Genomic DNA, 26,849 nt, shown 5'->3' on the forward strand with positions numbered 1-26,849 from the left:
TATTATTTGTAGTCAATTTGCCTCTCTCCCGTCATGTGATTTGAGCAGTGATGACAACAGGGCATGCTCAATGAACAGCTACAAATATTGTAGTCTTGATGTAAGCATGGATATGAGAGTTCAGCATTTAGTCTGAATTCAGACTCTGTTACTCTACTCAAAACGACTTCTCTGACTTTTGCAGTACAAATGCATTGAAATGTTGACAGTTTAATGCACTTTCGTAAATTTTTGGGGAGGGATGTTCATACTTTTTTCTCTAAGAACTTTCAAACCCTTGTGTAAGGAACCATATAAATGATTTCATGTGATGGATTGTCTTTGAACAAAATCTCAGTTGTAGCCATTGGAAGAGGATGGCAAACATACTTGAACAGAAAACCTTTGTGATACATGAGAACTTGTTACGGAACAGCTTTATCTCACTGATAACATGCAGTTGAGGAGGCACCAACAATCTTATCTAGCCCAGAGTGAATTCTACAGCAATTGCATTCTCAAATTATTGATTGAATCCTTTGGTGTAAACATCTGTACTGTGGGGTAAAAAGCAAGCAATGTAGCTAATTTCTCTTGCTTAAAAACAGTCATAAATGGTATTCATACTGTACACTCAACTCAGAAATCAAGAGCAGGCCACTTTCCCCGAACTCCATTGGCCTGGCATGGACTGTAATGAGTAAGACCCATAATTTGCACTGTAGCCACAAAATTATGCATAGTTCTATGGTATAAATGTGATATGTGCTAATCTTTAGAATCAAGTGAAAGTAAGTGATGCATTATGTTAGGCTGGACCAATGCTGTAAGCTAAGCACTCTCTTGCATATGCCTTATGATCGTCATATTGATAGATTTTTGTCTCAATTTCCTGTGACAAATATACAATTTATGTAACTCCAGTGACCTGTATATACTGTAAGATACATTTTGCAAATAAAACAAGGAGTATATGAAAGGTACCTTTCGTTTATCGCAGATACCGTATTGTTCATTTGGCAAGGACTGAAAATTACATTGATAATCAACACTCATCACTTCACACATTCTCAGGGTGGAAAACAGTACAGCAAAAAACCATGACATTCCCAACCAAAACCACCAAACACATTCTACTGCAAATGTGAAATATGTAATTTTGTTGCCTTTGTGTGCGTATGTTTGTGCGTATGTTTGTGTGTCCTGTTGCTTTCTGACCAATTAAAAAGGAAGAAAGTTTCTTACAAATGGTCAAGAGAGTGGTCAGTGTGTACTTAGAAATCTTTCTGAAGGCGATGCTTCAGTACACATATTAAATGTCCATTTTTAATGTCTACACACATACCTTCATTTACATATCACAACAATTTATAATGCCCAGCACAAAACTAAGTTTATTTGCATATGTATATATGACTACTTCATGTAACTGGGCCACAAAGAAAGAGGCAGGTACAAACATACAAACTGTGGAATTTTGTTATAACAAGGTCAGATGTAGAGTTACATGATATACATGTAAAGAGCTACTATTGCAGGTCCCATTTATTTCATATGTTTCTGTTTTTATCCCTGTTAAAGGTAGGGGATACCTTTTACAGACCTCCCAAAATGCAGCAAAACATTAGGTATGAACCTCAGGGGACTTGTTTAGGCCACTGCTGAGAAATTTGGAAGTCAACAGTTATCTACAATTTGAACAATGCACAAAACTCAACTACTCAGTAGTTCTGTGTGTCAGCCACACTTAAGCCTTTTTGTTGCAGTCTTCTGTATTTTTTTATCTATAAACACAAATCTTAAAGTATGAGAGCTGATGTAATAACATATAGAGTGTGTGGCAAGAATGTATATAGAAATGTTTGTAAGTCTTGATGAACTTTCTTCACAAAATATACATGATGGACACACATGCAGTGCATGGGTCTGAAAAGGTAGCCTAGTAATGTGCTGGAATTTACGGTGAGCCCCCAAAAAAATTCAATTCAAATCTAACAGTCAATAAAAATGTACTAAATGTTACCTTCCACTTTCAATACTTTATGGGAGTTTCTAAAATGATACTCTCTTCAACATACCACTGTATTTATACAACTCTTCATTTAAGGCATGCAAATGGGATTCCCTACCTTTAAAACAAGATACCCAAAATAATGAATAAATTTAGTGATCCCAAGCAGTTCAATCCCCTGTACAGAAGATGAAATCGGTCCACAAAAGTTTTTGTGAAAACAAGTTCATTGAGCTTAATTTATTACAAATGGTGCATTCACCGACAGTCAGAGAGACATGAAGAAGCAGACTTATTTTCAAATTTAAAAAATAAAAAATAAAAAAAGGATCTTAAATACTGCATGAAGAATTGTTTGGCATTGGATCATTCACAGCTTCAGACTTGTTCAAAAACTTTTTGTGTACATTCTTTATGACATTAGATTTGCTTTTTCTACCTTCATTTGGAACCTTCTGTCATTTAATACAAACTTTAGAACAGACAGCAAACCATATTCCAAAACTAGGCAAGCAATACATGTACTGAATTATACACAAAAAGCACCTAATGGCGTTAACATGCTTTATTGTCATATCATAGTCCAATAAAAAAAGAATAACTGGTTATGAAAAATCAAGAGAAAACACATATACAAAGTGTAGTCTGGTTCAAATTCTGCTCAAGCACGTATGCCCATGATTTCTTTTATCATGGCTACTACTAAAACTCTGATCAATTTGGTGCTTATTTACCTCGATGTAGGGCAATTTGTCAATCAGTTGCACCAAAAAAAAAAAAATACAGTCAACCTTGCACAAGTTCGAATCTATTTGGACTGAAGAAATAGCTTCGACTTTGACAAAAGTCAAAATATGGGGGATTAACCCTAACCAGGCCGGGCTTTTTGGCTTGTTCTGTGACCGGGGAGGGTTGATTCAACCCTCCCCCCCCCCCCCCCCCCCCCCCGGCCCTTTTAGGGTTAGAATCAATAGAATATAAAAGAGAAGAGGACTTGAAAAGACCTTCCTCTTAGGATATTATTCGACTTCATGTGAGGTCAACTTAAGCAAGGTTAACTGTGTGACGAGATGTAGCGTGCATAACATGGCTAGGGCGACAAGACCGCATATCTACAAAATGTTACATGTTCAAGAGAGCAAAAAACATGGCAGCCAAAGCACTACATGTACATCAAATGGAATAGTCTTTCCTTTGACATGCCATGGTGGCTTCATTTTGGGGGTAAGACAGCTAAGATTTGGACAGAAAATCATGTTACTGATTATCTGACCATTAATCAAAACAAACAAAAAAAAATTTGACCAGAATTTGAGATACAAGGTCTTGTCACCCCAGTGATAAGTGCTATAACCATGCTGACAACTTTTTATCCATGTTTTTACTTGTCACTCACAATACATTTGGCAGGACTGCACACTAGCCCATTTTTTTCTTCTGGTCCAACCTGTCTGTCGGACCAGTAGGTACCCAGTTATTCCATTTTTACTAGTCCATTTCTGAAAAAGTGACTGGTCCGACAGTGATTTTTACTGGTCCTGGATTGTAAGACCAGTGCCAGTGTCCAGCGCTGCATTTGCCATGTTCCGGGAAGAATCAACATAAGATATTTGAGCTTCCCGTCAGTGAGCAAATGTTCACAACATCTCTACGAATAGTCATTTCATCATTTGATGACTAGTAGAGGCCTGGCTGTCTGCCATCATCTTCCACATGTATCTTCAACAATCTTGTCAACATTACCCTCAACATGCCATGGAATAATGAACTAACTTACACATAAGCGCTATTACTGGCAATGCTATAATTTTATTGCCGGGCACAGACTGAGAACATTATACCATGTCCATTAGCAATTATGGAGAGAGGAGAATAGCAAAGGCTATAATCAGAAATAAGGACAGCACAAAGAACATTTACAAAGAACATTTACAAATAACAATGACAAAAGAAAAATATACATACAAGCGCATCTAGGTGAACCAAACTTGGAGCGTGGTATTTCACTTATGTAATTTTTTGTGGTGATGTTATTCATCTCTTGTAAGCATTCATGTCGCCAACCCACATCAAGCTGGGGTATCGTAAGTACAGCCCAACACAACAGTAATGAATCCTTGTTCACCATTCGAGAAAGTCAGATGATGAGTGTAATTAAGGTAGTTTCCATAAGACCATGAATATGCATATATGCAAATTATTATATATTCATGAATTCGTTTCAGGAAACTCATGCGGATGACAAGATTCTGGAGAGGAGACCACACACATGGCGCTGGAGAAACAAAACAGTTTTTCGAGTCTCCCTCCTTAACGTTCAGTGGTGATGCAGCCTTATTATTGTCACAGAAATGATGCTTGTGATAATGATTACCACCATCACCTACTTGAGGTACTAACAGACTTTAGGGTGTAGTTGTTGGATAAAAACTGATAATGTCGGGTGGTCATCTTGAACTGAAAGGTTTTTATGCCTGTCACTAATAACTGAAAGCTTCTGCATATCATTCTCACAGTTATGAAAACAAGGCGTCTTTCATGACAAAAATCATACGCACCACAAGAGATGGCTACACACAAGACTTTTCTGCATATCAAATCGAAACCAGTAGCTACAGATAATATCTTAGCCACTAATCAATTACATCATTGAGAGTACCAACTGCAGTATTTCAACTGCAGTAATGACAATGTCAGCTACAGATTGCAAGCTTTTCCTTTCTTCTTCACCAAAAGAGTTAATATGGAAGAAGGAAATTATCTCTGCAGGACAAGAAAAAGTTTGCACTTAATTGATTAAATCCTTTGCCAGTAGATGAATGTTTGCTTGTTTGTTTCTGTTTGTGTGATGAGCATCTATTTGCAAGCAGGGTCTGAGTCAGTGTTGATTTTTGCATGCATGTCTGCATTCCTAGCAGAGATTTTACTGGGCCCTGTGCCGTCAGGGGGGCACAGACTGCGGTCACGCTCCAGGCACGGTTCACCGGCTCATTGTCATTCCACCTCCTCGGGTCTGACCGGGTGCTTCAACGGCACCACCGACTTCTTCTCCTTGTCACGACTCAGCGCTTTCCGCATGTCTGCAATCACACAGAAAATGGAAACCGGAAATATATTACCACAATGAAGAGTCAAATCAACATTCCTCCTGCTTTTAAAATATGTCATTTAGTGTGTAATGGTCTACACTACATATCCATGATATTTGTCATGATAAGATTGTTTTACTGATTGAAATTACAAAGCTTGCTAGCATACATGTGATTGAAGCACATCATATGTGGACTGTAAAGGGATTGTATAGTTTCGGTTGAAACCTAACTTCAGGTTTCTAGCATTTCTTGGTGAGATAACGAGAAACCTCCTATGAAATGTGTAAGGACATGTAATTCCAAGAGAAATTCAATGCTTATTTGATGAAAATTTGTTTTGAAATGGATAAAATATCCAAAACAAAGCAATCCTAATAAAAGGTGGGACCCACCTTTTATCATGTTATATTCGTATTTGTTTTACTTTGCTTTTTGATGTCTCAGCCATTCCAAAACCGATTTCCATCAAATTTTGAATTCCTCTTAGAATGGTATGCTCTGTACTACATATATGTATTTCATAAGTGGTTTCTAGGTATCTCGCAAAAAGTTAAAAGCCCGATCTTCATCTCCACCAATACTATATCATCCCTTTGGAGAATTTGTGCTAAAGGGCTACTCATTTGCAAGCATCCCAATATTGATGATTATGAGGTGCTCAATATCCTCATCCAATAACCTCTTTCAAACCTACCATAGGCATCCTCATCAGGATCTCCAGAGTAGTATTCCAGCACCTTCCTGTACACTGTGTAGCCGAGGCGTTTGTACATGGACGTTGCTATCTCATTGGAGACCCGGACAAAAAGGTCCACAAAGAAGCAGTCCTTCCTGCAGATGATCACGGCGAGAAATTAAGAGGGGTACTGCAGGGCATGCAGTGTGCAGTCTAAACACATTCACTAATTACCTTTCAAGTGTTTCTAACCACTTTTAACAGAATTATATACATACATGTTTGGCATCTGTGGTCTTCAATGACTAGTAGAAGGAGAGTTTGTGAAACTGTTCAGTACAATGTATCGGTCTCAACATTATCACATTGTTCATGACATGGTGCAGGAAAAGTTGCTGCTGATACACATTAAAAGGTTTACTGCTTTTCAGTGCCTTTACCAAGCTGCTGTAACAAATGTGCCTTGTCTGTGACATGTATAAAATGGATGGGTGTTAGACTTGACCCAAACCTAATAGTAAACAGAAGGACAGAAAGATAGCAAGGTACATGACTGAATAGACCATAATAAGTCAAATTTCTTTTTAAAAAATAGTAATAATAAATAAATGACAAAATACAAGAAAGAAAGAAATTATCTTTTGTTCTATAATAGAAATGGGGCATATCATTTCATGCTTTGGACAATGATTATTGAATCTCTACAACCCCCATCAAGCATTTATTATGTGCTACAGAATTTAGTTAATAAACCACATAGAAACTGAAACTAGAATAACTTAATATCAATATAAGTGTATGTGAGAGGGAGAGACAGAAAGACAGAATGGAGGCAAGAAAAAAGTATTGTTCAGATATGCTTGTATTTAGTACCAAGGTGTTTCAAACCTTAGCAAACTATGAAAATATCTTTTTAAAAAAATAAGATGTACAGTAGTCATAAACTTACATGTAGTTCAGAATTCTGGCATTTGATATGGTTTTTGTTCTAACCTCTCTGAGATCTCTTCCAAGAGATTCATCATGATGGCCGCCAATCCAAGCCTGCGGTACTCGGGAGCCACAGAGAGCGCAGTCACATGACCATGCCATGTCTCTTGGGCAACGGACCCTTCAGCCTTGCCCATGACTTGAAACAGAAGAAACAAAGCTTGCCTAATGTCATCACACTTTTCAATAATTATTTCAAGAATTAAATATTGCATGCGGTTTTACTGCATTTCTGTCTCTCGTCACAGCATACATTTAAGAGTACATAATACAGGGGAAACTCGGTATAACGAACACTGCTATAACGAGATATCGGTTATAACGAGGAAATTTTCCCGGTCCCAAATTTCCTTCCACACAAGTCTATGTAAAATGCTACTCTTATAGCGAGATCGGCTATAACGAAATAACTGCTATAACGAGATAAATTTTGTGACTTCCAAACAAAGAAAAACATAGTCAATCAAACCTGCTATAGCGAGGTAAAGCAAAATGCCTTCGGTAAAGCTTTACTTCGCCTGTGCTATCATCTTCCGAGATTGTAAAGCTTGATGCGCCAAAAACTGTCTTGTACACACATAATGATTTTCTTCAGTGCACTCCAGCTAGCACTGCATGTTGTACGTGTAAGTGTGTGTATGTGCGCACACTGATACATGCAGAAAATGTGGTGGGACGGCCATATGTATACATGACACCATCATGACGTTTAGCAGGTGTGAGGCAATCTGATGCTGTGATTGGCCTTCTACGTAGGGAATTCCCCATCTTCACACACACGCAGTCATAGTGTACATACAGAATATGTCACATACACACACAGCATTGTGCAGACCATATTCAAGCTTTCCACACAACACACACCCATACGATAACCACATACCAATCCACAGACGATCTTGATAAAATCGCAAGCTATATAAATTTACAAATTCAAACATCTACAATTAATAAGAAACACATTCTTGATTGGATTTCCTTGGCGAAAAACATCTTCTTACCCATAAAGGTGAGTAATTCCCTCACACACAATATCAAGTTATCATTATTTATTGAAATATGATGGGTAGTCCCACATGTGCAAATTAATGTCTTTATGTTATGCCTTCTTTTATGCCTACTGATATAACGAGATATCGGCTATAACGAGGAAAATGACTCGGTCCCGACCATCTCGTTATATCGAGTTTCCACTGTATGCTTTATATAGCGGTTTTCTTAACATCTACAGGTAAAACAATGATTTCCAAGACTTAAAGACGATGCTCTTGTTCTCGTTTCATTCATTCATGTTGTTTCAGTTAAAGGCATGATTAAGGATTTGAAGAGAGAGAGATATCAAAACTTTTCACTAAAACTTGCTCAAATATCTGTTAATCATACAATCCTGGATTAATATGATATTTAAGTCCTTTAGTATTCTCAGTGCTATCAGCAAAATGTGTGAAGGTTTCACTGCCCAATTCTTTGCTTGTTTGACTGTTTTGTGTTGTTCCTTTATTTCATTTCATTTTTTGCCCAAGTTTCAAAACAAAAACTAGAGTCTTATGAAATATTGACACCAGAAAAGGCATAGCACAGTTTGTGCAAACAGCCAATTATTGAAATGTTTTGGATACTCTCCCTTTTGCCTTGTTTCTTTTCAGTATTATAAATTTTTGTTGAATCACATTTCAGTTTTATGCATGTGTTATCATTTTTAGCAATTCTTTGATCTGACAGTGATTAATTGCTCCATTTTTTTCGTAACAGCAATGATTATTTCACCAGTTGATGATGAAGTGCCATAATGTACATGGCTAACTTTATAATCATAAAGGAGACCCAATTTGCATAGAAAACTGCACATTTTGATTGGAACTCACATAGTATAGTATTTCTTTTGATAGATACTTTATTGCAATTATTATTGCATGTGTCAGATGATCCTCACACACTGACTTTTTAAGGTGCACTATGTAATAATCACTATATATACAAACAAACACAAATCACTTACTATAGCCCATTATTTGTCCACCTGGTGCTTCACACACTTGGACATATTCCGGCCAGTGAGCCAAGTATTGCAGATAGAAAGGAATTCCATACTGGTTTGGTTAGAGTGGTTAAGGCAATGTCAATGTCTGTCATTGTTTTTACTCCATTAAAAATGAGCTATCACACTGAAGGTACACTTTTTATCTGTGGTGAAATGAAAAATGAAATCACATCAAACTTCTTCTACACAAGTGTATTTCGGCACGTACATAAGATCACTTTATCGTCATCATAATTTCATTCAATTGTTTGAAAGGGCAATATTCAACAGACACCAATGCAACTCATATTCCAAAGAGTGAAGACACAAAATTTCATTCAATTTCAAGAACACGATTTTCTTGAACCTTGGCACATCATATTCCTCATTTCTGTTGACAACTACAATTCTCTTTCTTATGTTTCATGATTAGGTTTTTTTTCTCTCTCTCTTTAATGAAGAAGAATTTAGTACATAGTAAAAGGTTTAATACACAAACATACCCCCAAACCATATATACAGTGTATCAGCAGTTTATAAAAGGATACAGTTTCTGTGAGATAGTCCATGTTCCTGGGGTAAAAGAAAAGGCAAACTTTCATTAAAATCAATCAAGATTATCAAATTTTTACGATCTGCCTATAAACAAATGGAGTCAGGTTCATCTCCATGACTAGAGTAAAATATCCCGTTTGCGGCAGTTTAAGCATTGTTAAGGGTTTTTCCAACTAATAAACAAATCAGGCAAATTATTTTCAACCATTTCATATATCATAGACAAGATTATTCATTAACGCAATTGTTTTCATAAAAGAAATTTACCATTGACCGACGCAGTTTTCATGATTTACCAGGGCAAAACCCGGCACAATTTTCGCCGATAAGGGCGATATGCGACGTAGTATTTCTGCTTGCGGCACGATGTACAATCCCTATGCAATACGCGCGTGCTCCGCGATCTTTAGCTGAACGCCTTCACATGTCTCGCGAACATTGCGTAAGCGCCAATTCCCATTGCGAAAGCACGTGAAAATAGCGGGCGCACATGCATTGGCCGCAAACAAGATCGCAATTCTGGCGGTGTTGTTGATGTCTTTCTCGTGTTTTTCTGATTTTTTTCGATGGTAACCTCCACTTTCCGAACAAAAATGGCGGCCCACATCGGCTCGCGATAGTTCTATTTTATGTGAGGATATGTTTTCAAAATCCATGAGCATCGGGAAAACGAGAAAAAAATCAAGTTTCTTGGATCATTATTTCTTAATTGTTATGTTAAGAAGTACCGAAAAATTCATATTGGATGCGATATGTTGTCATTTAGGTGAGAAAATTTCACTTTCGTCAGAGATCGTGCCCATTTTATCGGTTGGTTTTTGTTGATTGCTAGTGTGTTAGTATATGTGTAGTGTGCATGTAACAGTGCAATGCTGTGTTTAGCGGTATATTACCGTGTATGTTGTACCTGCCGCGAACGGCTGCACGGCCGCTTATAGACAGAAAGATCCATCTGTCCGGAGGACTCTTTTGTATTTTGCCATTAACGCTGTCCTCCGTAGACAGACGGAAGGTTGTAGTACCCATTGCTGTGTGGATGTTCTTAACCACTGTCTCTATGGAAAATTGGGTGAGGTACCTCACCCTTCTCGATTGCGTCTAATTCACGGCCCTAGGTCGGCAAATTTAAGCTTGAATAGTTAAATCAACTATTCAAGAATAGACTACACTCACCAGATTAATGAATAATCCAATATTTCGGTAGAATTTTCAACGCAAAACACACATCAACCAGCCCGTCGCGTCGTCACGTTCAAACTGCAGAAACATACAGTATGAATCTATTAGCCAATCACATGCGAGGTAGTTTCTACGTGTTTTTTTTACTAAATAAAGTACCTCGCATGTGATTGGTTTACAGATTCAAAATGGCGACCTACAGCTAGCGAACGGTGATGTTGCGATATGGATAAAATTTCTGCATTATAACCGCGTTACTGTGAGTATTTCGATTGCAAAATGTGAGAAATTAACCCCAAATATCGCTGCAAAATGTGTCATGTCATGTCAAACTTGTTTGAATGTAAAAAAAGCTGTCTGAAATTTGGTTTATCGTAACGTTCGATCTGTGCGCGTTGCTCCACACAGGAGCTGGGATCATTGACTTCGGTCTGTATACGGAGGGGATCCGTGAAGCCAGACGCAGTCTCCGCGGAACATTCCCCGACGGACAGATACAGACCGATCTTTCGGTCAAGGCCGCTTACTGACGCAGTTACTTTATACACTGTAAAATTAGATGGTGTCTACAATGGCAGAGACTGTAAATACACTGTTATCTCTTCAATGTAATCTCTTCTAAACAGTTGCATGTTTGAAATAAAGTAAACTTTATATTAGAAAAAGTGACAAAGGTTAAGACGGTAAACAAGTGCAAGGATAGGATGTCACACCGTCCACCCACACTGTACAGCACAAATGCCTAGGTGTGGGACCGTTCAGTATAACTAACTGTGGTTTAAAGGATTACCAAAGATTCCATGCTATATCACGTAATTATCAGTACAAATACTTACACATTGTTGAACTTGAACAGATCGTCACACGTGAATGGCCGTATGGTTGTCATATTGCAACCTTTTCCAAAATTAAAGCCTTCTTGTCAAGTTTTGGCATCAGGAATATTGTGAAAAGTCGCAGGTCGGTGCACCTGCACCATGTACCGATCTGATGGACCACTGTTATTTTAACAATCAACAAGAGAGGGAGCTAGCGAAAAGAATTAGCGCAAAACCAAACCCGTCGACGCGAACCAAAATAACGGGCGATTTTTGTGACCAAGAACCCACATGTTCTCCACTTCTCCTTACATTACAAAAACAAACAACAACAACAACAATCCATGATAAAGGGCAATCAAATACACTAGGTCCTACATAACAATTTACAAGGTGCTACATAACTTTATATTACTCCTTGCCCAGTCGGGCAAGCAGATTTTCAAATTTACTGTGAAACACTTAACGAATATTAATTTTATTTGCCAGAAAAGAAAGTCCAAAATATAAGGAAATAATATAGAAAATCACGTGTAAATTAAGGGTTTAATAAAACATAAGCATTTGAGTAAACAGCGCATGTTGATTAACAGACTTGGTCCAATCAAATGATGCCATTGCATTGCACTGGAGCTTCTTTACGTAAGTGTTGGAAAGTGTGCTGAAATGAGATACAATAGTGTGTCGCATCACTAAACAGCCATTATCTTTGGGCTTCTGCATATAGTTGACTGTGGGGATTTGTTGGGGGGAATAAGTAAAAAAAAAAATGTGGCTTCCAAACCTTTTGCTTGCCCACACTTGCTCGAATTTGATTTTCACTTACTCGGGCAATCTGGCAAGTGCTTCATATGGAGCATATGAGAGACACTGCTCTATCCAACAAAATGGTCGAATGTGATTTGTTGAACTTTATGCTTTGTTTATACCCCAGTCACAAGCAGTATGGACATACCGGATCACCCCGGACCACCCCGGATCTCATCCGGGGAGGGATCCGTGTTGACGCCGGGAGGCCAACACGGCAACTTTTGGAGGTCAAAAACATTCGGCGTCATCCGGGGATTGCCGTGTTGGCAAAGCAATCCGGGGTGGTATTCTGTAAGGATCCTAGGACAGCTCTCGCTCCTAAATACGCGATTGGTATTCTGTAACACCGCGCGTAGGAGGAGAAATAGGATAGTGACGTCAGGGATCCTTATTTCTCTCCCAGCGTAGGATAGGGGCGTAACTTGATATGTTAATTAGATATAATTAGATGTTAATGAGATCGTAAGATAAGTGGTATTCTGTAAGCACAAGTAGGATCAAGTTTAGGAGCAAAAATAAGGATAGCCTCTAGGCAATCTTTCTCTGGCGCTTTATGCCGGGCTATTGCGTATATAGGCCATACTGACGACCTACTGTCTCTTATTTTGTATGTTCATGAACAAGAAAATAAATACATGAATCGTATAACAGAGTTATCTGTTCCTCTCATAATGATAATTCTAAAACTGCAGTCTACAATGTTCGAAACAATTGTATTCTTTATCTAGCTGGTATGTGTTTATTTGTTTGTTGTTCGCCATTTTCAATTCAATTCACACTTCATTAATTCGGCACAAAATAAATCAAAAGTATATTATGTACACAATAACAACAAAAGCTATTATTATAATTATCAATATGGTAACAATGATAATCATTATTGATATCATTATTATTATCATTTCCATTATTATTATTATTATTATTATTATTATTATTATTATTATTATTATTTTTATCATTATCATTATCATTATTATTATTATCATTATCATTATTGTCATTATTGTTGTTATCATTATCATTATGCTCAGCGTCGGCCCGAACGTCATGCGGACGCAGTGCAAGTAGCCTACCTTCGCCGCCCTCATTACGTGACCCTCGAAGTCGTTGCTATGAAGATCTAGTAACCAAAGAAAAAGAAACGTACGCAGTGCGCTTCTAGGTCGCGTGTAGAATATGAAAAAGTACTAGTAACGCAACGATCCATACGCACACATTATTGTTAAGACGTACGCATAGTGTGTGACGCAACCCGGTGACTTAACAGTCTATACTCGTGCATTGGTTAACTTTTTTTTTTCAAAATGTAGTGAACTTACGTGTTTATACAAGGATATCATGGAGCTACAGTATAGTAGCTCCGTGTTTATATCTTTGTTTAATCTATCAGTAATCTCCTTTATTTATTCTGTTATCATTGCCCACCATGTAAAAGATAGGGGAGAGCTAGCGGGGTGAATTAATTGGGACAAAAAAACTGTGATTTGATGAATTTTCTCGAATAACTTTCTGATATTTAGAATGGGGCACACATGTGAAATCGGACCCAAAGACTTTTGATGCTAGCCACATAACGGGTTGCTACGCTATATTCCTGTAAGTGTCGTATTTGTGTTGTCTTTGGTTTGTTTGTTTTTTCCCTGGGAGAAATGGAACATTGGTTTGGTTTAAGTGGGACAAACAGTAACTATAAGCAAGACATTATTATTACAAGCATATCGATCATAAAATAATGTGAGCGCATGTGTGTGTGTATGTGTGTGTATGTGTGCATCTATTATTATTATTTTTATATTTAAGAAAATCTTATATATTTTATAATAACTTTGAATTAAGGGCGGAGTTTGGCATGCAGTGATGATATCCCAGTTTACCCAAACTTCCTCCAAAAGTTCAAAATTTGAGCTAATTTCTGCAAAAACTTTAAATGCAAATTAATGGAACTCGTAAGGTCTACATTTATTATGGTGGGCTAAGTGCGTGCTAAAGCTTTGATAATCGAAATTGTATTCTTAACTGTAACATTAGACTGACAATACATTTTTAACTCCTCGCACAGGAGAGCTGCGTGAAGCGCACTCTTGAGCAATGTAGATCTTGGGCGCGCATTGCGTAAAATTAGCCAGATGATTGGCTTATAGATACTGCGTCGGGCGTGTCCTGTCTTTCCTCATTAATATTCATTATTCATAAATGACTGTCCTAGGATAGGCTTAGGACAGGCTTACAGAATACCGATTTTGCCTGTCCTAAGGGTATCCTATTTTCTGTCCTACGCGCGCTCCTAGGATCGAAATAAGGATCGCGCTTACAGAATACCACCCCCGGGGTGGTCCGTGTGGCTGCCGTGTAGATGCCGTGTTGATCCGTGTAGATGCCGTGTATGTCTGTGTAGACGCCGCGCTCTTCCGGCCTTACCCGTGTAGCTGCTGTGTTGATACCGTGTGTACAGTCATACCAAAATCCAGGATCTCCCCGGATCTCCCCGGACGTCCCCGGATTTCCCCGGATCACCGTGTAGATCCTTGAGCATCCGTGTTTACATACATGTGACTGGGGCATTAAATGGACTCTGTTTGAAATCAAGAATTCAAAAAACGTTTTGAAAATAATTATCATGTCTCCAGGCCCACTAAGAGTTAACGTCTGTAAACGAATATTAATGATCCTCCTCGTATAAATTATAGTCTCTAAGTGGTTTGTTAAAAGGATGCTATCTGTGAGGAAAATTTAGTATGGTAAATATGCGGTCATCCACTGATTTTCACCTTTAGTATTGTGACGCATTCAGCATCTATTTTTAATGACATTGGTAATTCAATTCATACACTCATTAGACTTTATATACAACGCATCTATGCATCTCAAATATACCAAACCGAAAGCATTGTTTAACTATTTCTTTGGCCTGTAAAGACTCAGAGGCTTAAAATATTTGACTTCCCGATTAACGCACAAATTGTGTAAAGAAGACTGAGATCTGTACTGCTGCTTTCTTCTTTCTGTTTCATTAGTCCCGATATGGATCATTTTGTTTGCTTTGCTTACAATATGCAAGTTTTGCATTACATGAACTTTAATTCAAATGAATTTCTTCCATTTGCCCGTCGCGCTGTTCCTAATATTTCTAAAGTGGGCCACATTAAACTATAGGGCCTATATATACTAATGAAAAAGCAAAAAAACAATAAAACAACAACAACAACTTCAGGTAAGTTAGCCCTATAAAGCCCAAAGGGGGGGGGGCGCATTGTGCCCCTACCTTATTTTCATCTGCCACTCCTACGCCCTTTACCCAATTTCAACCAAATTTAGTGACTTTTCCTAAAATGTTATTGCAAACATTATATATTATTCAGCTATGTCCTATATTGCTGGTTGCCATGGCAACCGTAAACGGACAACCATGACTGTCAGATTTTGCATGTTTTTCTGTTCCAATTTCAGTTAACAATAATATGATAATGGATGAAATGGAGGTTTTCTTGGCTGTAATTTGCTGAATGACCAAAATGTGAAGAAATTATTGTCGTGAATTAACCTTTAAGTGGTCTTCTTATTATTTCCTTACCGATAAGTCCATTTTTGAAGATTTTGAAGTACGCTCTGTGTCATAAAGTACAAAATAATACCTTTTAAATGATATATTGGTCACTACATTATAAAGGTACATTTTTGAAGTTATGGTCAAATGAAGCAAAAATTTTCTTGTTATTCTCTTTATATTTCTTGACCTTTAATCGCAAATATCTCCATTTGGCAAATATGAACTTATCGGTTTTTGCAAACAAACTCTTCAAATATTCAATGAGGATTATTATTAATAGAGTCATATGGCGTGGCAAAATAAGGGATGTAATAATCCACTTTGCTGAATGACTTTCTGAGCTTTTCTGTACTTTTTTTATTGTAGGCCTATACCTGACAGTTACCGTTTCATTCGTTGAGTCGATCCATTCTGTTTTATCATAATCCAGAGGAGAGTTTGTACTGTTGACTACAGCCTTACGCGTATATGGATACAGTTTGATTGCATTTTCAACAAAGAGTCCACAGTATAGGCCTACAAACAATAACATAAAATCAATTGGGCCTATACATCGAAATGTAATGTAAAAACTATAAATTGAGAAGGCTATACTATGCATGATACGTGTATTCATTAAATGATGTTGAAAATAAAGTATAAGTAATGAAGCAAGAATATGAAGTAAGTTCGTTATCATTAGAAAGCAAAATAAAACCTTTCTAGTGAGATATCTCACTAAGTTACACAAGAAGGAATAATATTGAAGTCATGAGAAAAAAAAATCGAACATTAATTCTTTCTTATTATTTTCTATGTTTTAAGCATCTTTAAAGGGTGTGTACAGTTCTGGTTGAGGTGAGGATTTAGCTTTCAACTTTTTGCGAGATATTCAGAAACCACTCTTAGATGTCAAAGAGCATGCAATTCTAAGGGGCATCAAAAGTTTATTTGATGAAAATCGTTTTTGAAATGGCTGAGATATCCAAAAACGAGGTGAAACAAAGAGATCCTAATAAAAGGCGTGGTCTGTCACCTTTTATTATTATCATCACTTTTTTGGATATTTCAGCCATTTGAAAACCAATTTTCATCAAATAAACGTTGAATCCCTCTTAAAATTACATGCTCTTTCACATTTCATAAGAGGTTGCTCATTATCTCACTTAGGAATGTTCAAAACATGAATCCCCACCTCAACCAGTACTCTACAGTCCCTTTAATCGCAAATACCGGTATATCGAATTCAGAAGAATGCATGGAGTTAACTCATTTTGCGATCAAACTTTTATTTGTGCGTGTACCATAGAGATATATATATACTAAATATATCTCTATGGCGTGTACCTATCTTACAGGCTCTGAAGTGATTGTATTTGGTCCTTTATACCGTTTGTATGTTTCACCTCCTTGCTCCTTTCTAACCCCTCCAGTGGAAGTAATTATAGAGGAATTCACGTCCGTAAAAAACTCCACAACAGTGAAAATTTGATCAAAATCGGATAACAATTGAGGAAGTAATGAAATTGTAAAGTTTTGCTGATTTCTGCAGAACAGTTCTCGTACAGCTGATATGAATATGAGCTGATGATGACATCACCTCACAAATTTTCCATTGACCGTGTTAAAAAAAATGACGAAAATTCAACATTTCTGTTATTTGGTTGGTCAAATAACTTCCAAATAATGATCAGTCATAATTTATATATCAGAATTTGAGACTGGGGCGTAGTTGCATTTGAAAGAAAACTGCCAGATTTAAAATTGTACATAAGGTATAAAGTTGTGAAGAGATGACAGCTAGACTTGACTATATCATTCGTGCTATTTTCTGGTTCCTAGTATCCTTGCCTTTATCTGACTATGACTGTAAACGTGTACACGACTTGTCATTGCGTTACATTCGTTCGTTCTTTCGTTCGTTCGTTCATTCATTCATTCATTCATTCATTCATTCATTCATTCATTCATTCATTCATTCATTCATTCATTCATTCATTCATTCATTCATTCATTCATTCATTCATTCATTCATTCAGTGGAGAGTCACACAATTTGATTTGATAATTTTAATAGATGTGTCCTGTCCTGGAAATGTAACACGTATGAGTGAATGTGCTCATTGTTATTTTCTATATAAGACGTCATTGGGTTCCGATCGTGCCAAATTTGTAAGATGCTTTTCCAGAATTTGACCAGAGTCAGTATGAATACAGTCAAACCTGCCTTAGCGGCCACCTGCTGTATGCGGCTACTGAACCCCCCCCCCCCCCCCCCCCCCCCGCCGCCAAAAGCGGCCACCTGTCTAACGCGGTCACCGATTTTATTTCCCTCGGTAGTTTTTAACCTGTCTGGAGGGGCCACAGACCCATATCGGATAACCTGTCTATAACGGCCATTCCCGTTCATCTCACTTGGGTGGTCGCTATAGAATAGACAGGTTTGACTGTATACTGTATATACACGTGGTATCAGAAAACCGAGTTATTGTCTTACTAGAGAATAAGTTACATGTTACTATAAGATCGTTGTAATACTGGTCTGGCGTTTGCAGAGACATGAAATTAAACTTTGTCCTTGAAATATAAATTTTTTCCACACATGCTTTTTCATAAAGCCTACAGCACGCGCCGCGCCGAAACATGTGCTTCCTATCAACTAAGCCCTTTTTACACTTGTGTTTCTTAACCCCGGACCTTCTCTGACCCAGGACTATCGTTAGTCCCGTACCAATTTTTTTCAGCTTTTTACACTGGCCAATTAGTCCCGTACTCTCTTGTCCGGGGCTAAGGAGAAAACTGACCTTTTTACACTCTTATTTCTTAGCCCCGGACTTTCCAAACCACATGAATATTCATGATTACGCTGTGTACTGTACACGTACACGCACGCACTGGCAGCACTTGATTACCTCGTTTCTGATTGGTCAGTGAGGGTCGGACTTCGTCTCCGTCGCTTAGCCCAGGATTATTTTTTTCGTTCTGTTTACACTCACTTGCTTGGCACCGCAATTGCGGTGCTAACCCTGCTATTTTGCAGGGCCAGATAGTACCGGACTATCGGTGGGGCTAGCCCACTTTGGCAAAAACGAGTGTAAACAGAAAGTGGGCTAAGGATAGTCCCGTACCAACGGTGGGGCTAAGGGCCCCCCCCCCCCTTAGCCCCACCGTTGGTACGGGACTAAGCAAAAATTTACAAGTGTAAAAAGCCATCTAGTTATCCGCCAAATATGAACTGACTGCGGATCACAGTTTACGTTTCGCATGACCTTGCACTGTTTTGTACCCGTGGCAGCTGGAGGTAAAGTTCCCTGGATAATCAGGGAACAGGCGCATTAGTGAAGTTTGAAGTTTGAAGTTGATTTGAACAATTTCTAGCGACCCCTTTCGGAGTATGAGAAATTTACAATGCCTTTGTAACAGTAAAATACAACAAACATGATGTTAACGTATACATGTATGAACAAATATAATAATCATAAAGTACATTGAAAACACGATGCAAAGGGATGCCTGACACAAAAAGGACATCAAGGTACCCATGTACACCCAATATGTGTGTATATACTTTAGCATACATAAAACATGTGTATTCATATAATTATGCATGTACACACATACAACAACATTTCCAGGTTCAGAAGATCTCGCTGTAACAAGCTACCACTGTAGTTCTGTAGTGTACCATATTTTTAAACAGTCGTGTAAAAAGAAAAGGTGGTTAGTTCTATAGGGTTGTAGTAATTAGGCTATATAGATCTGTTACTAGCTTTCAAAATTCAGCTAATCTTGACAGCTACAAAGATATTCCATTTTCAAAATACACGGATAAAGTATTTGGGCATATATACAGTATATGGTAAGTGGAAAATGAGATCATGAATTTTCAGATGAATACCAAAAGTGAGGAATTGAATAGTTAATGCATGGGCACCATTCCAAAATAGTTACAATGTAAAGACGTGCCATAGCGATAGGAGAAGTACCACAACCCCAGTACAAAAATGAGCATGTTCCAATTAGACTTATTACCTAACTTGAGCAGGATAATTTTGACAAACTTGGCAAGATTGGACAATAATTTTACCTTTTTTGTATTGAGCAAAAGTGACCATTTTTAAAGTGTTTGGACGAATTCGGTATACTTAGAGGGAATATAAGCTTCCCTTTCCAAGTCAAAATATGTGCATTGAAAAAAATAATGAAATTCATCTCCAACTAGGTCCAAGTTGCAGAGAGAGCACAGCCTATCTGCTCTTGGAATACCTGTGTAACGGCCTTTAACACAAGGGAGGCGGCTATTTCCACAACGATATTTACAGAGATTCCTCCATTTTACATAATCAAGTCGAAACAGATAGGGCTCCAAATGCATCTATGGTTCTTAAATATCCTATAATTTGTATACATTGACCATTTGTATTGACACTACTGTACCAATTTTGAGTATCTATGTCCTTCATTCGCAACTCCAAAGTTTTCTGGATCCATAGTATTGACATAGCCTTGGTTCAACCAAATACTTCCCAGGCCACTGTTTTCTAGAATCCATCTAGAGTGAAACAAATTATCAACATCTTCATGCATTTTTATCAATAATCTATATAACATACATGATAATTTTGTTTGCTTGCCAGAGAGTAATCTACACCAGAAATTTAACATCCTCATGTTGACAGTCTTGAAAGTTTGTACCTTCCTGTTTCTCCATAAACAATACAGCTTGCTGTTGATTTATTTACTCCCAGAATATTTCTCAGAAATTTCCTATGAAAAATATCCATTTGATTAATGTCCTCAAACCCCCACACTTCATTGCCATGCTATCGGGAGAATTAATTTATCAAATAATTCACACGCAATGTAATTGTCAACAGACAAATTGAATTATTTCTTTATTTTACTGAGAACACCAAACATAGCTCTTTTTGCTTTACAAACTTGTTTAGAAATTGCTTTACTAAAACGACCATTATAATTCATGGTCACCCCTAAGTAAACATAATCATCAACAATATCAAGAACTCTCTTTCCGAAAGTAAAAACAGGTTTACTTCTAATTTTCCCTCTAGAGAATACCTAACTGTAAGAAGCCATGAATTCAATATTCATACAATGCATTCAAAGCATTCTGAAGGTCATCTGGATTTTCAGCCATTACGATGGTGTCGTCTGCATATAACAATATGAACATTCGTAAATAAACCTCAATATCATCATCGCTTAAGTTTGTTCTTATTTGTTCAGCCACATAGTCCAGACCCTTATAGCGACGACTCAAAAAAATATTCAAGATCATTAAAATAGATAGCAAAAAGAAGTGGGGATAAATTATCTCCCTGGCGAACACCAATATTACAGTCAAAGAGCACCGACAGGACATTTTTTACCCTAACACAGGACTTTGCAGTATTATACATGTTATATATCACTGTCATAATGTTACCATTTACACCATTTGCTATTAATTTAGACCATAATAAGGAGGACCTATCAACCAGATCAAATGCCTTTTGATAATCCACAAATGCGCAATACAATCTTTTCCCCTTTGACAAAATATACCCGTTGCTGTGAACAACAGCAACGGGTATTTTCCACAGAACTCTTGAGTTCTGTGGTATTTTCTCCCAGATTACAGCCACATGGATCACGCGCGCGCCCGACTGTCGTCATTTTACTTGACCGATCAACGTATTGCGTAGCAGTCGCGCGCAAAGTCGTTATCCCGTGTACGAGGACCTTCTTTTTACCTCGAGCTAGTAGCTGTACGCGCGGACGCGCGTTGATGTACATTGGTGTACGGTACGGTATTACTTCTATCCGGAATACTCTCCGCATGATATATCTCGTGCGTGCGTTTAATGCAGCTGCGCCGTATCGCGTAGTCCGCTGGGTGTACTGCGATATCGTCGTTCTTTGGAATACTAAAAGTCGGAGATATGGCAAGTAAATATTCTCCAAAAGGTGCCTGCAGAGTACAAAAATCCACGGTTTCTGGATCTGTCAGCCCTTCCGAGAAAGTAAGTGGCATTTCACTGTAACGATATAATTGTGCAAGGGAAAAAATGGCTCGGATTTAGAGGGAGAGGGTGTACGTGTTCGCTGTGCGGAGCTTCGGTACTGAGCCTACTACTAGTATTCCGTCTCCTCACACTGCCACATTCCGCAATACTAGGGTCTAAGAGCGTGTTTCTACTGAGAGCACCTCACATCCCTGGCATCGCCACGAATTTTGTCCAACGCAGCACCTCGTATTTTACGACCACTCGAGCTGTTTCTACTGAGCGATAAAATACGAGGTGATGCAAAGGTGACGTGCAAATGCAGCGATTCCGGAAGTCAGGTATTTTTAAGTCACAGACTGGGTCACGCGCGATCGAGGGGGCTGTTGAGATTTTCTCAAGGCTGCGACATACTAATGTGGTACTCTCGCGATTTTAAATCAAAGCAAATCAAAGTAAGTGATGAGGGCTTAGTAATGCAATAAGTTAGGCTGTTAATCACGCGAACAATAGACGATGAATGCCACAATTCACATATAACGTAACGTATAGGGCCTATAACACGTACACAAGCGAGTTGGTACAAACAAACCATGATGCGAACACGGTCGCTGTGTGTACACATGTATTTTGTACACGTGTCGAAGGAGTGTGTGCGACGAACCGATTGAAAAGCGCGGGGAGAAATTCTAGACGTCCGATACACCACGAATTTCGCTACCCGGTGTGTTTCTACTGAGAATCGTCCTTCGCGTCACCACGCATCGACCACCTCAATAGATTTCTAGATGGACGACGGAGCACCTCGCATCAGCCGGCATCGGCCACTACCCGATCTGTTTCTACTAAGGAAAAATTCGAGGTGTCACCACGCATCGGCCGGTATCGGCCGGCATCGGCCGGTATCACCACACATCGGCTGGTATCACCTCGAATTTTCGTCGCTCAGTAGAAACACGCTCATTGTTTCCAGTTTATACAGTCCAGTGGTCTGTGGTGCAGACGGATGCATTCATACAATAAGACCACAATTTAGTCGCCAAACTGACCCGCGGCGGCAGCTCGCCGACATCGATCGCGAGGAATACATCATATTACGAGGTCACGAATAACATGTTTGTGTGTCGTCCTTAAATGGAAGATGCTTTCATTTTCAATGACTTCAACTTGTGAAATTGTGAAATCAATTTCACTCTGGAGTCTGATGATGCTCTGTTGCCTGCTGACGACTGCGTGCTACTGCTGGATGTAGCTAAATTTTGATTCTACATTCCTAATCCTAGACCCTTGTTCCCTGTAGCTATGCAGTGCATATACGGGATGATATGACAGGTGGAGTAGACCAATTCACCTGGTGCACATGCTCATAATTAATAAGGTGTGTGGTATGTGAAGTGAAAACATGTTCCAATGAGAACGAAAGCTAAGCCATTCATCGCCGTGGAAACTGGTTCTAGACAACCTCCTTACGAATTACCTGGCCTAGCTATTTAAACCTGGGGTGCTCCTTAGTTCACACAGTTATAACAAGTTTCTGTGGGAGCGCCCTGACCCGGGCTGAGTCAACAGAGTGGTATCTCTGTTCTGTACGATGAAAAAAGAAATTCAAATGTAAGTGCCTAAAGTGTCTTATTTTACCAGCAAATGGCTTACTTTTAAACAAGCAGCACCCCTGGAAATCCATCAAACATAATTGGGTGTTAAAGACAAGCAAAAAGAAGAGGGCCTTTTATATTTTTTTTCATCTTTGATTTTCCAAATTTTTATTGATGAAATAAAATAAATGTTTTCTCATTCCTTCATTAAATTGTGCTCTCTTCTACCCATGACCACCCTTCCCAGAAATTTAATATTAATACATGCCGCGATCCAGTCCATGGGTTGGGATCTTCCCGCCACTCATTATAGAACTTGAGTTTTCGAGGGGTTAGCAGCACCCATTGTCGTTCAACGGTTATGTCTTGTTGTCCCTCACCCCCCCCCCCTTCCTTCCTTACACACACACACACACACACACACACACACACACACAGATTTCCAACCCCGCAAGAAAACAAAACAAAACAAAAACAAAAATTCAGGGGAAAATGACTAAAAACGCTTATGAGATTCCCCGAAAGTTTTGCCCACAGATTCTTGCCGTCGAAATGGGGAGATACCCTTGACACTGTGACTTTGATATTACCCTTTGCGCGTGCTTCCAGGCACCCGTGGGAATCCACGGGTCTCGGGACCTCGGTTTTTTTTTTTTTTTTTTCATTTGTATTTCTTTTCCCACATTATAAGAGAAAAAATAAACTATTCTCACCTTGGTTTGCCCCCTTCTTTTTGCTTGTCTTTAACACCCAACTATGTTTGATGGATCATAGAACCACCTATTTATCTGCTTAAGACTGTTATTATTCTTGTATTATTATCATTAGGCCAAGTAAAAAAAGAAACCAGTTTCTCGTCCTCGCGCGCATCGATTTTGGCCGCCGCATCGATTTTTTTACTATTTACTATTTTCAAAATGGCGCTGAAAATACCAAGAAATTCATAATTCTCGTCCCAGCCCGCTCCCCGCCCGCATCGATTTTCAGTTGCCGCATCGACTTTTTTGATATTTACTATTTTTTCGGCCGTCAAAAAAAAAAGAGATCGACAATTCACCTACCAATCGTGACGTCTCATTTCTAATTTTTACGCCTTGCGTCCTCTACTTAGCTGTAGACTGTAGTACAGCAGTAGCTTCTGTGTGTAGTGCGTATGTAATAACGCATGCATTTCACACTGCGAGCTCGGCCGATCGGCAAGAAGGAATGACCCACAAAGCAGTCGAACTGCACTGTAGTTGGATGGGCGGCGCGGCGGGCCGGCCTACGTACGACTGTGATGTACAGCGCACTCGGTACGTCGTGAACGCGATAGCGGCAACATTTTTGCGAACAATCGCTGATATTCCACGCATATTTCGTGCGTTGTTCGTAGTTTTCCCCGTTTCTGATATTCTAAGCGGATGTATTGTACTGTGCAAATGCTTGTGAAGATTGTACGGTATCGAGTTTGTATACATTTTCATGTCATTGTGGCTACTAGTATGTGCATGCGTGTGCAGTGTCGGAAGGTACGGTGCCAGCAGGGAGGGAGCTCCCTGGTGCCAGTGCAGTGGCCGTGCCGCACCGTATATCGGCTAAGTGTGCGTGTTTTGTAGCTGTCCAGGGTCCCCATCCCCTGGTCTGTCACGGCGATACATTCTATTTTGAAGAGAAAAGAATGCGCTTTTCCAGCAAATGTAGAATTATTAAATGGGTGTATCTACAAAATAAATAACTTTTCCACGGATTCTGGTTTGTCTCGTATTTCTGCGGGATACTTTTCTTCACGATGTAAATTCACGGACACAGCCGTGAGTGGTATCATCTGTATTGTGTACTGTTATACAATCATTCATCATCCAAATAATGAGTGATTATCAAATGTCTTTTTAGAACATGAAGAAACATCTTTAAACGTTTAATGCTAGAATGCCATATCAGTATCATTTTGACATCCATCTGCAATTGTACAAGCCAGTTTCCAGTTGAATGTGCTACAATTGTACTGTGAAGAACTGCAGATATACATACCAGCTGTGTGGACACAAAAAGTCACAAACACCAATAAATAAAGCAGTATTTTGAATATCATGGAATTTCAGTCGTACATTTGTTGAAAGACATGTTTTATACCTGTTTCAATTAATAGCACAATACATCAGAATTGCAAGTACACTGGTATCAGAAAAAGAAAAGCCATTACAACACTAAATACCAGTATTAAGATGGTCATTTTCCCTTGGCATCTGTAGTGGAAAGAAAAAGCAAATGTATTTCTGCATGCATGAAGTTTCATTTCAAGTATGGCACATACACTTGTATATCTATTTGTTTGAAAATGCACAGAGTGCAGGCAAGACGTACACTTGGGACCTGCGATAACACAGCTACCAGAGTGATATTTCATTTCATAAATTGAATATAGAAAATTGTAAAGCCCTCTCTCGTTACCTTTCTCAGAATTACCGGACGAGAAACACATATTACTTTCATTTTGACGATCCTTGAAAAAATAGTAAGATATCAAATAGTAAGGACCTCCCTCATCGCCTTGCTCAAAAAACCCGGACGAGAAACTACTTTCTTTTTTTACTTGGCCTTATTGTTATTATTATCGTTATTATTATCATTATCACCATTATCATTATTATTATTATTATTTAGGGGGAGGAGATCATAGTCATTAGGTTTTATAAGTATTATTTTATATAATCTATTAACATACAGATGAATCGAAGGAAGGAAAAAAGTTATAATTTGTCAAGGATTGTGAATATCTTTTCTTTCCATCATAAAGGTTACTCTATGCTTGATTAAGTATTCATACATGTATAGCTTCATTATCATTTATATTTCTTATTAAACATTTAAAAAAATCCACCTGTTTGTGTCTCTTCCGCCCACACTTTTAGTTATGGATCATAGCACCCCCCACCCCCATTCATTTGCATTGGACTGTCTTATTATCATTATTATTATTATCATCATTATTATCATTATTATTATTATTATCATCATTATTATTATATCATCATTATTATCATTATGATAATAATAATAATAATTATTATTATTATTATTATTATTATTATTATTATTATTATTATTATTATTGTTATTTGGGGGAGGGGAGAGTAGAGCCATTAGGGTTTTGGGCACAGTAATATAGGGAGGTGGAAAAGTTAATTTGTTAAGGATTGTAGATATCTTTTTTCCCCATTATGCTCTTGATATTAAAGATAAAAGGCTTTTCTGAAGACAATCCTGTGCAAACTGTCCAAAACTGCCTCACTGCACTCACATATCATGTGATCTTGTGCTGAGTAGGCCTACTTCATAGAATTTTAGTATTTTTGTTGCTGTTATTGTGCTTTTCCCATTAAAAGTAGGTCCTATACTCACTATTCCACTGCTCAGTTCAACTAATAATGAGAGAGAAAGAGAGAGATTGTATATATAGTGAGATGGGAGAGATAAAGGCAGATTTCCAGAATGTTATTTTCTTGTGATATCTTTTATTCCATTTGTTGTGTGTTGAAGTGAGAAACCTTAATAAGTTGCAGTAGGCGTCTATTGACATTTATGTCCGAAGTCTGACAGTTTGGTAAT

At 38.3% G+C, this 26,849-nt stretch overlaps 2 protein-coding genes across 2 annotated transcripts in view; one reads left to right on the forward strand and one right to left on the reverse strand.

The window, feature by feature from the left end:
• Positions 1 to 3,937: 3,937 nt before the first annotated feature.
• LOC139716406 (N-alpha-acetyltransferase 20-like) lies at positions 3,938 to 11,480 on the reverse strand. Its single transcript, XM_071627952.1, has 6 exons — positions 11,339 to 11,480; positions 9,317 to 9,341; positions 8,748 to 8,838; positions 6,752 to 6,887; positions 5,777 to 5,913; positions 3,938 to 5,070 (listed from the first exon to the last, which is right to left on the reverse strand). Exons 1-6 carry the CDS (start codon positions 11,389 to 11,391, stop codon positions 4,985 to 4,987), a joined length of 528 nt encoding a protein of 175 aa, XP_071484053.1. The 5' UTR covers positions 11,392 to 11,480; the 3' UTR covers positions 3,938 to 4,984.
• Positions 11,481 to 21,539: 10,059 nt separating this feature from the next.
• LOC139716479 (uncharacterized) overlaps positions 21,540 to 26,849 on the forward strand; it is a 152,301-nt gene continuing 146,991 nt past the window's right edge. Inside the window, exon 1 of the mRNA XM_071628023.1 lies at positions 21,540 to 21,681. Coding sequence (XP_071484124.1) covers positions 21,601 to 21,681 — 81 coding nt within the window. The 5' untranslated portion in view covers positions 21,540 to 21,600. The remainder of the gene's footprint in view (positions 21,682 to 26,849) is intronic.

Source organism: Diadema antillarum, unplaced genomic scaffold (genome assembly GCF_040938485.1).
Source record: "Diadema antillarum isolate AM-2024a unplaced genomic scaffold, OU_Dant_1.0 scf00000065, whole genome shotgun sequence".
Lineage (NCBI taxonomy): Eukaryota > Metazoa > Echinodermata > Echinoidea > Diadematoida > Diadematidae > Diadema > Diadema antillarum.

Excerpts from the sequence above, each read along its gene's own strand:
- LOC139716406 (XM_071627952.1), bottom strand. The coding sequence starts at position 11,391 with ATGACAACCATACGGCCATTCACGTGTGACGATCTGTTCAAGTTCAAC. Across the intron at positions 9,342-11,338 it reads CTGTTCAAGTTCAACAATGT|GAACATGGACTATCTCACAG; the intron begins GTAAGTATTTGT and ends CTTTTACCCCAG. Across the intron at positions 5,071-5,776 it reads TCCTGATGAGGATGCCTATG|ACATGCGGAAAGCGCTGAGT; the intron begins GTAGGTTTGAAA and ends GTGTGATTGCAG.